This window comes from Hevea brasiliensis, chromosome 8 (genome assembly GCF_030052815.1).
Source record: "Hevea brasiliensis isolate MT/VB/25A 57/8 chromosome 8, ASM3005281v1, whole genome shotgun sequence".
Classification (NCBI taxonomy): Eukaryota; Viridiplantae; Streptophyta; class Magnoliopsida; order Malpighiales; family Euphorbiaceae; genus Hevea; species Hevea brasiliensis.
In genome coordinates, this window is record NC_079500.1 from 23065356 (window position 1) to 23076722 (window position 11367).

At 31.0% G+C, this 11367-nt stretch overlaps 1 protein-coding gene across 4 annotated transcripts; it reads left to right on the forward strand.

The window, feature by feature from the left end:
- The first annotated feature begins 3237 nt into the window (after positions 1-3237).
- On the forward strand, positions 3238-10051 carry LOC110663526 (triacylglycerol lipase 1). Of its 4 annotated transcripts, XR_002496557.2 has the most exons (11): positions 3238-3465; positions 3914-4024; positions 4620-4760; positions 4932-5042; positions 5130-5273; positions 5346-5386; positions 5497-5573; positions 7023-7132; positions 7241-7496; positions 9073-9168; positions 9574-9618. XR_002496557.2 is itself a non-coding variant. In XM_021822867.2 (9 exons), exons 1-9 carry the CDS (start codon positions 3310-3312, stop codon positions 9891-9893), a joined length of 1197 nt encoding a protein of 398 aa, XP_021678559.2. In that variant the 5' UTR covers positions 3240-3309; the 3' UTR covers positions 9894-10051. The 4 variants fall into 4 exon arrangements, 1 of the variants encoding a protein (XP_021678559.2); XR_009150660.1 differs by lacking the exons at positions 9073-9168; positions 9574-9618 and adding an exon at positions 8249-8356; XR_009150661.1 differs by lacking the exons at positions 9073-9168; positions 9574-9618 and adding an exon at positions 8258-8356.
- Positions 10052-11367: the final 1316 nt, after the last annotated feature.

Consider the following 11367-nt stretch of genomic DNA (forward strand, 5'->3'; position numbering starts at 1 on the left):
TATTATTTTTATATTTTCATGTAATTAATTAAAATAAAAAATTTGAATATAATTAAATTTAATTATTTAAAGTAGAAAGATAATATATATATATATATATATACACACACAAACACTTGTAATCAAATAAAATTAAAATAAAATTAAAATTATAATTATAACTAATTCAAACTAAAAAATATCAAAAATACTATTTTTTATATTCTCATATAATAATTAAAATTAAAAAGTAAAAATATAAAAATATAAAAAATGAATTTTAAGTTGATTTTCATTAAGTATAAAAATAAGTTTGATTTTGATTTTGCGACTTATATATGCAAATCAAATGCCTTGAAAAGAATTCTAACTTTGATTTCACAATGAACCAAGCATAAATAAAAATTTATCATTTTATTTTCGATTTCACTCAATTTCGATTTCAGTACTAATTTCGATTGCAGTGTGCCAACTAAATGGGCCCTTAATTATGATAGTCAAATATATATAGCAATAGTTTATACGAAAAGTCACAATTATTATGGAATAACCAAACACAAAGTCACCAAATATATTTATTAGAGACATGATTACACATAAATAAAGAAGTGAATGTGAAATATGTCTCCACATATTAAAAATGTTAGCAGTTCCTATTAAAAAAAAAGACATTTTTCAATATTCATATCAAGTCATTGGGTTAGCTTAGATGTTAATGTAATTATACACTATTTATTTTCCACAATATTCATGACTAATACATTATTCACGAATAATACATTATTAATATTAATTTTATTGAAGCCTAATTGCATTAGTTGCAAAATATATAAATTAAAAATATTATATTTATGTTTAGTGCATAAATCGAAAACATGAAAAGTATATCGGATAAATAAAAATGTTAGCCTTAACACATAGGTAATCGCCTCATTATCTTAGCGGTCAATGGAGATGACATAATTTTAAGTTTTTATATCTCAATGATAACATTGAGAGCTCAAACTTATAACATGAATGTCACCCATGTGGAAATAAGCATATAAGGTCATCGTAAACAGTTGCATTAACAATAAATGATTTAAGTATATTATCTGTTTGAATGCCAGTGTGAATTTTACTGTAATAAGAGTAGACAAGTGAATAAAGTTAGGCATTAAGAATACCTGAATTATCATTTGTATGGTATTTAGACATACACTTCATGGAAAGTTAAAAAAATGATATAGCATGGGATTCATATTACATATGCTTATGCACAATAAGAGAAATATAAGTAATATTTTACTTGATATTGTGCGAGACCCTAAATGTTATAAGTAACTTTTTACCATGTAATCTTACTATTTTGATCAGTTATTTGAAACTTAATTTAGTCAAAGGACTATATGATATTTGATTTAACGGAACATTCTTAGAAAAACAAGTTAAATTAAGGTTGAGAAAATCATGAGAAGAGAAAGAGTATTGGAATTGTCACATTAATCTATGTTCATTGACTAGTCAATTATAATTATCTTTCTAATACAGACAAAATTATAAATTTATGATATATAAAAGAGATTGAAAGATATTTGAATGTGATAAAGATCTAAAATAGAACATACCACATATTGTATCTACTCTAAGATTTATGATGTGATATACTATATTATCATAACAAGTATATAGCAACAAGCACTCAAAGCATACATTGGTCACACAACTTATTTATTAAGTATGAAATTTGCATACCAAAAATTGAGAAAAAAAAAAGATCCGATCATTTAATTTTTTATTTTCAATACTACCATCAACCTTATGTTTTATAATTTGAGAAACCATTTCTTTCTAATGGCTTTGCGTCACATCAACAAATCAACCAATTCCTAAAATTTCATCGACTCAATTTCTTCTACCATTGCTTTAGTGCATTTCTTTATACAGGGATGTTAGAGCTTTGGCTTTCACCAACTCGTGAAATAATTACAAATGCTTCCCTTCGACCTTAATACGATGATGGGAAATAATTTCTATGGCTCATTCTTTATAGCTAAGATTTAATTAAGCATTGATTTATCAAGGTTTATGTTGCTCTCACTCATACTGGCAAACGTCAAATGATTAATCAAAATGTGTAATTGAGGGTTAATTGAAATTAATTGTGTATTACTCAAATTGCTTCACTTAAAATCCATTCTGATTGACTTTTAATATTTAATGATATAATTCACATAATTAGATTTCCAAAATCATAATTAATTATAAATAAATATAAATTTTAAATGTTAAAAAATATGTTAGAAAAATAGAAAAAAAAAACCTTTAAAAATTTCTAAAAAATATAAATACTAAAAAAAAAAAAACAAAGTATTGGCCTTGTTATATATATACATATTAAACATTTTAATTGACTTTTTATTACAATAAAATTGAATCCAACCGCGCTGAACTATGTACATATCAAAACTAAAATGCTCAAAACCAAAATTGGAATCTTCCAATAACCGAAAGTCAAAGAAGATAGCCAAGTTACACTAATGAATCTTATCATCTCATAGCATTCCCATCTCTAATAAACCACCAGTCAAACAACCTGCAAGACTAGATAATTAAGAGGCAACAAATCTTTTAAAACCTTTCAAAACCACTATTTGGAGGATGGCCAAACAGGTCAATGGCCACCTTTCAATTGCTTGGACAATTAAGCAAAGGCATAAACAAAAACAAGTTTTTCGTTATTTTTTTTACGGTATATATATATATATATATATATATATATATATATATATATATTTAAAGTTGATTAATGTCCACTCTTTAATAAAATTGCTATAGTTTTATTAAGATATAGAGTCCTATCCTTGAGCGTTGTGTATGTACGCATTTTATCTTTCGATAGAAAAAAATTTATTATGACTTAATTTAGTAATTGAAAGTGTAATATTTTCTTAATAAATTTAAATTGGGATTAAATTCAGATTCGAATCCTCAATTCTTTGGTCCCTATTAAATAAGAAAAAAATCGATTAAGACTGAAACAAGAAGAATTTGGATTGAGCTAGTTCGGCTCTAGTCCCTCACTTCCCAAAATCAAAACCGTTCCGGTTCTGACCTTGAACCCGACCAGGTCTAGGTTGATTTATGCATTTTAAAGTAGGTTTCATTTTAATTACTAAAAATGAGCGCTCCCAAGTGCTAAACCGATTCGTAATAAAACGCGCTCCTTAGAGCGAGTGGGATAAGCTTAAGCTCACAAATTCAACTAATCAAACAAGGCGAATCGCAGTTCCTCAGTTCCGGGCTTTAGACATCAGCCATTTGTTTCTAGCGCCAATTCAATCCAAGAAAATGGGGATGACAATGCTGACAATCCTCTCTCTCTTAATCTCCACTACCTTAGGAGAATTCACTTCCGACAATGCTAATCTACGGCTCCGATTACCGGGAGAAACCTTATGCAGTCAACTCATTGAACCTGCCGGTTACCCTTGCACAGAACACACTGTATTCTTTCTCTCTCTCTCTCTAATTCCTTAAATTCTTGAGTTATATCTTTCTGAGCAATTTCTGTTCATTGCAAGAATGTCACATTCTCTTGAAGATTTTGATTTTTTTATTTTGTTTCTAGTTCTCAAGCAACTAAACAAGCCAATTTCTAAAATTAACTTCTTTTTCTTTTTTACCCAGTGAAATTTCTGTTTCTGTAGAATTGGGAAATTTTGTTCTGAACTTGTAGGTATTTTGTAGTTTTCTTAGACGCTTTTAAGCTTTGCTTGGTGATTAGGCTGTAAGTGAAATTTCTGTTTCTGTAGAATTGGGAAATTTTGTTCTGAACTTGTAGGTATTTTTGTAGTTTTCGTAGAGGCTTTTAAGCTTTGCTTGATGATTAGGCTATCTATGTCTATATGTGTGTGTTTGTGTTCTGGGTTGCTGATATGATTTACCTTTTTAGATACAAACGAAGGATGGTTACTTACTAGCTCTTCAACGTGTTTCATCTCGTAATGGGAATATAAGGCTCCAACGTGGCCCTCCTGTTTTGCTTCAACATGGACTCTTTATGGTGAAATTGCTTCCCATTCTGCTTTCTGATTTTTTACTTTGATACTATGGTTTTGAATACTTCGTAAATTCTGGTTTTAATTGTTAAATGCTTTCTTTTCTCTGTTACTTTTCAGGACACTGCTTTAGTATTAAATGAATTTGTACCGTTCCCCTAACTGGAAATTACCCAGGCTTCATATATATTTCAATATGTTAATTAGGGTTGTTTATAAATTTATTTATTTATTCATTTGCACATCTTTTAGTTTTTAATAACTTAAATTATCAGTAGTTTATTTTTCTTAAATTGAAAAAAGTTTCTGAATCAAAGTCAGAATTCATTTTATTATTTATTTGTTATTTATTTCTTTGTTGGGTACATTTCCAAATAAAATCAATTGTTGGGATGCGCTAATCTAATTTAGTTGCTTTATGAAAAAGGTGTGCAAAAGGGGTATCTTGTAACCTAATATATTGTGAAGGACAAATAGGCTTTGTTGTTGATTCCCATAGCATGGCATTGAGATATGGAATTGGCTGTTTACAATGAACTGAAGCTTAGTTTTTCACATCCTTAGTTCTTAATGTGTTACTCATTTTGAAAAAACAAACAGGCAGGTGATGCATGGTTTTTGGACTCTCCGGAGCAGTCATTAGGTTACATCCTTGCAGATCAGGGCTTTGATGTATGGGTTGGAAACGTACGTGGGACATTTTGGAGTTATGGGCATGTATCATTGTCAGAGAAAGAAAAGGTAGGTAGAATCTATAAAATATGTCTTTCTGCTTCTGTAACTCTAGTTATTCTATGGCTGGTTGTGCATGTAGTGGATAGCCTGTCAATATCTTTCTGGCCATGTTTGGGTGCATTTTGTGTTTCCATACTGTGATTGTAGTCAGAAACTCAGAATGCCTTTTTCTTGCAGGAATTTTGGGATTGGAGCTGGCAGGAATTGGCTCTATATGACCTTTCAGAAATGATTCACCACATATATTCAAAAACAAATTCCAAAACTTTAGTTGTTGGACATTCCCAGGTCTAACACATGCTTAATTACATCTTGGGGCATCTGGCTTTTGTTCCTTCTCTCAGTTGGCACTTACTTTATTTAATTCATTTACAGGGGACAATCATGTCTCTGGCTGCCCTCACTCAGCCAAATATAGTGGAAATGGTTGAAGCTGCTGCTCTTTTGTGTCCAATATCATACCTGGAACATATAAGTGCTCCACTTGTACTTCGAATGGTTGGCTTACATCTTGATCAGGTATATTTTGTTATTCTTTCCATTAACTTGCAGCTGATCTTGTTGACTGAATGAAATTTTTTTCTCTGACAGATGGTTCTTGCCATAGGTATACATGAATTGAACTTTAGAAGGTTTTGTTATACTCCTCTTTCGTATTTTGTTTTACACTTTTTGCTGAAATGGTCTGAGTTTTAACAATTTAAACTTTATTCATTTTATGATTTACTGTATTTGTCTGCAGTAAAGTGTTGATTAACCTCTTGGATTCCATATGCGATGGTCATGTAGAATGTGATGACTTCTTAACTTCTATGACAGGTCATCTCTCCCCCTATACAATGTTCATTTTTCCATGCTGCTGGTGAATTTATTCTCTATTTTGCACTTTATTCAATATTGTTGAGGAAAGAGCAAAGCACTCTAATTTGGATATCTGTTAAATTGGAAAATGTTCTGTTGTCTGATTTAAGGACAATATTAATTTGAACTATGCTGTAAGATTTGGCTGTATCTTTCACTTTAGCAGAGTCATGAATGATAATTTTGGTGGAGACCATGGTTTCTAAATGTAACCAGCATGAGTAAATCTGGTTTGGTGCTTTCTCAAGTTACAATTATTTTCAGACACGTGATACTATCTAAATCCAGAAATGGTTTTTGTAGTTTCAAACTGGGGTTCTGTGGGACAAATTAAAACCCTATGCATGGTTATTGAGAGTTGATGATTGAAAAGAAAATGTTCATTGGTTCTATTTAATATAATTGGGACCCCTTTTCAATCAAATTATGTTAGTCATATGATTTTTGCATCTATTAGAAACTGTCATCGATGATATTATGAGTTTGTATTCATGAACTCACTGGGCAAATTGTTCTTCTTTGGTGGTTCACAACTGTTCCTGTCAGTTTGGCCTGAGTCTTGCATTTCTAACTTGGAATTGCTTCTTTGTGCCATCCTGTCCAAATAATTTTTTGCTAGTGCTCTGTTATGATTTTCAGCATAACGATCCGAGGGTTCCTAAGATTGTTCTTAGTATTATTTGGTTTGCCACTTGTAGAGATAAGAATTCTTTTAATTGAAGATCTCTCATGGAGTTCCATGTTAGGTTCCTTTTCAACAGAACCTTAAGTCTCCATAACATTATTGAGAACTAGATGTGTTATAATTTCATTTTGCAGGGCTAACAGATGCTAATAGTGGTGTACAATGTTTATAGCTGCGCTTTTGTTTTTTTTTTTTTTTGACAAAAGGCCCATTTTGACACTTACACTATTGGCTAAAAGTTAAATAAGCCTTTAGACTTTTTTTGGGTCCAAAAAAGCCCGGCCACTATTTAAAATGACATAAATACACCAAACTTAACAGATATCAGCTCATCTTAAACCAGATGTTAGTCACGTGGTCACGTGATGACTAACAGACGATTTCTTCCAACAAAATCCGTCATCTCTTCAATTCAGAGCCATTAGACCCATTAGAGATTCCTTAATTCATTGCCTCCATCTCTTGGCTCCATGGGATGAGAGTGATTGAGGGGAAATGGCCAACTCTTAAACTCTGTTCCACTGATTTGAGAAAGCAAATTTCAAGTAAGAAGTTGAGGAAGGACTCTGTAATTGGTTTGCTTCTGTTTCTAGTGCCGAGTCTTAAAGATTAAAATTCAGCAGGCAAGTAAAATAGTGATTATAGTCAAGTGAATAATTTCTAAAAAAATTTTATGCAAATGATATTTGATGCAATATGCAATATGCTAATGAGTGTCACAGAGGATTCCTTGCTACAAGTGATAAAAAGAGCCTGCACTGCTGTTTCGGATGCCATGCATGTTATCCTTCCTCTCATGAGTCCTAGCACCAGATACTATAAAGGCATTAAGGTAATTAAGAAAGGGAAATCCTGGATACAAGTAGAGGTAGCAATCCAGTTGTGATGAACATATCTTTAACTTGTTCTTGTAAATGCCTAAAAGGAGTAGATAGAACAGGCACGTCAAAGGCTCATGGAAACCTTCAAGGGGATGATTGGTGACAGACGAGGAGGAAGGGAGACCCATGATGACTTCCTACAGTCCATATTATAGAGAGTCTCATATCCATCCAGTGAAAAGCTAGACAACTCGATATCATGGATAACCTGTTAACACTGCTAATTGTAGCGCAGCGCAGACCACCACTGCTGCTGCTATGATGTGGAGTGTCAAGTTCCTAGATGAGAATAGAGATGCCCAGGTTAGGCTCAAGGTGAGATTTTGTCATTTTGTTGATAATTTCATCAAATCTTTTTTTTTTTTTTTTCTGCTAAAATTTTCTACATTATAAAAATTTTAGCATAATAGAATAGAGATTTTCTTCCTCCGCTGGGAATATCCATACGAGGTTTAGATATTCCTTTGATAATTAAATCAAACCATTGCATGTTTTTTCGCATTTCCATACAAAGTATTTGAACCAACTGGCTTTGGGATGTCTTCTTAGCAAGAAATTTGTTATGGGAAGCCTTCAAAATCAATTTGGAAGTACAGAGTCCGGAATGGTAAAATCACATTTGAATATCCATTATATTTGAGTGATCCTGTTGATGGTTTGGCATTGAAGATGATGAAGTTGCTGGGAATACTGAAACTGCCATAGAAACTCACCTAGGATTCATATTTGCTCAAGTGAGGGATGCATTTAAAACAGAGATGGAATAAAATAACAGTTCTGACAGAAATGGGATGAGCACCATATTTGAAGAAACTGAAAGTTTTTGGTAGGTGAAGTAAACATCGTGTAACTCTGTTAACATTGGAGTTAATAATGTCATTTTAAATAGTTAAGGGGCTTCTTTGGACCTAAAAAAAGTTTAAGGGTTTATTTGACTTTTGGCCAATAATTTAAGGGCCAAAATTGGCATTTTGCCTTTTTTGTTCTTTTTTTTTTTTGATAAATCTGATTTTCCATCTCCATTCATATCAACATGCACACTTAGCCTACCCCAGGTATCTTTTTAGTTTCTGCAGGACTATGCACTTGATATGTTGCCTAGTGCCCCACATGCATCTCAACACGCTTGTCATACCGCCATGTATTCTTAACAACCACATATATTGAAATGCCTATTAAGTCTTACTTTGATAAAGAGAGAAAAAAATTTTCATATTCCACTTGAGTACTGTTGAAATGCCATATATTTAAGCCTTTTCTGCTTTTCCTGCATGTGAATGAATTGGCATGAATAGCCTGTCTCTATCCTCAGGAAGCCTCTCTTTCTTCATGGTCAGAACACGTGGGAACCTTGTAGGAATTATGATCAGCTTAAGGTTGCCTTTGACATCCAGCTAAAATAAATAAATTCAGCTCTCTATTTGTGAGAAATTTTGAACATGCTGTAACCAAATCCAATTTTTCTAGTGCTGCAATTTGCTTTTGAAATTTTGGAGATGTTTGAAGTCAACTACCATTAATTTTATATCCATTCCTCGAGTAGAAGCACTAAAAATACTTATCCTGGGATGTAAAGTTGCATGTCAGACTAGATAAATATTTATTATAATCAGGTGCTTAAAGAGCCGATAATGGTATCTAAAGCTTCTAATCATGATGCCTTTGCTTATTTTTGTGAAGCCTGAATGAGTAAATCGTTAAATGTGTCCAAAGTTTGAGGGTAATAGTAAAATTCTGAACAAAACAAAAATATCTTTAAAATCAAGCGTATGGTTGGCTTAGCAATTTGTAGAGAGGGTAAATTAGATAAAGGTGCTGTTGTGCTATGTTAAATTTTTGAATAAATGTGCTGTTTTAGCTTTCTAAAATAGGGATTTTTATGAAATTGCAGGGCAGAATTGTTGTCTTAACAACTCACGTGTGGATAAATTTCTTGAATATGAACCTCATCCATCATCTGCCAAAAATCTGCGTCATCTTTTCCAGAGTATGCCCCTTATATATATGTGTAACTTCAATGAAGTTCATCTTTTAAGTTCTGCAATTGATTTTTTTTTTTCATTATTATGTTTGATCAAAATTAGTTAAACTCTCAAAAGGCTTATTTTGAACCATTAGTGACATTGTGGTAGTCAATCCATCAGTCTCTACCTCCTATTAGTTAAAAGAAGGTGATTCAGCACTGCAAATCGCATGGTAATGGGATCTTATATATACATATATAAGAGGAAAGAATAAGATGAGAGTAGGATATTGTGAAGTTGGAAGAGATTTTCTATATTTTTTTCATTCCTCTGATTCTAGACAAATTATATGCATTTTAATGGGATATTGATTTATTGCTAATGACTTCTATAATTGAATTTTCTCTGCTTTTTCTTGTGCTTGGCAGTGATTCGTCAAGGTACATTTTCACAATATGATTATGGAATATTTAAGAACCTAAAGTTGTATGGTCGGGTGAAACCCCCAGCATTTGATCTTAGTCAAATACCCAAGTCATTGCCATTATGGATGGGCTATGGGGGTTATGATGCTTTGGCAGATGTTACAGATGTGAAGCACACTCTCAAGGAGTTGCAGACCAAACCTGAGTTGCTTTATCTGGAAAACTATGGTCACCTAGACTTCCTCATGAGCGTACATGGAAGGGAGGATGTTTTCAATCATATGATTAGATTTTTCAGGTCACTAGGCAAATCTAGTACTTGAATTGGCTACTTGTGATATGAGAAAGTTACAGTTCTGTGAATACTTAAGCAATTATTTGTGTGCATACATTGTAATAATGCTTTCGACCTCTTCTGTAAATGTGTACTGATTACCAAAATAGAAATGATAAAAGGAAACAAAATCTATTATTTATTTTATTAGATTGTAGCTAAAACGATTTATGTTGGATCAAGATTTGACTAATTTTCTATGTCAAGTAGATTCAAGTTTGAGTCTTCATTTTCTCAATTTTCCTACTAAAAAATGACTTAGTGAAGTGAATTCAAATAAAGGGAGAGCACCTAGTAAAAAAATGAAGGGATGTTTTTTCTGTCTTCATTTTCTGTTTGTTTTGGAGGAAAAGAGTAGAGAGCTGGTGAGCTAGCTGGTCTGGTTCAGTTTCAAATCAAACCTATAAATTTTGGTCTTCAGAATCAAAAGTTCAGGCCGAAATTTAGAGTTCTTTTGATTTTAACTTCATTAATTATTTATTTTGATTAAATTTAATGATCGAAAATATTTTTCAATTTCTTTTAAAAAAATATTAGTTTGAATCAAATTCAACTAACTTATGTTTAATATGCTTTTAAAAAAATAATTTTAATTTGACTTAAATTTATGAAGTTTTATTCTGATTTTGATCTAATTTTAAACTGTTTAGATTTAAAGAGAAATATTTAAAAATTATTTTATTTTGCTTTATGTATTAATTTATCTTTATGAGAGATTAAGAAGAGATTCTTTTGTATTTTTTTAAATAAAACTATATTGTTTATTTTTAATAAAATTAAAAAAAAATAAAGTAAAATATAAATTTATAAAAAAAAAGAAAGAATGGAAATTGATTTTTTTTTTTTAAATAATGAAAATTGATCTAGTTAGATTATTTTAAAAAAATTATCTAGACCCAATTTGTAACCAATCAAAATATAAATATATAAAATTTTTATATTTAATAAATAAATTCTATTAGTCAAGAAAATTCCAAAAAGAGAGGATATTTGAAGTGGGTAATATTCATGTAAGGTTGGCGGATGTGCATGGCAGGTATTAGGATATGGGTGGGCAGGGTTGCTGAGGAAGTGCGTAGCAGAGCCTACTTAAATGTGACGGCCTAACACTCTGGTCCAGGTCTCCCTCGTTCTTGTATATTTATTTTTTTTTTAAGTAAGAAAATTAAAGAAATGAGATTTAAATTTGATCAATGAAGTAGAGTAATTTATATTTAATTATTAAATTAAATTAAATTAAAAATTTTCCTTTTATTTTTAAAAGGGTTTGAAAGATTAAAATATATATATATATAATTTTTTTAAATAAAATGAATTCAAATACAAGTGAAAAAAAAATTGAGAAACAAAATTAATTAGATATTCAAATTCTTATTATTTTATGGTTGAACTTTATTCGTTTATTTTTTTTAAATTAAGCTTCTTATATGGGTTTAAGGTTTGGGTTAGAATAATTAGATTTA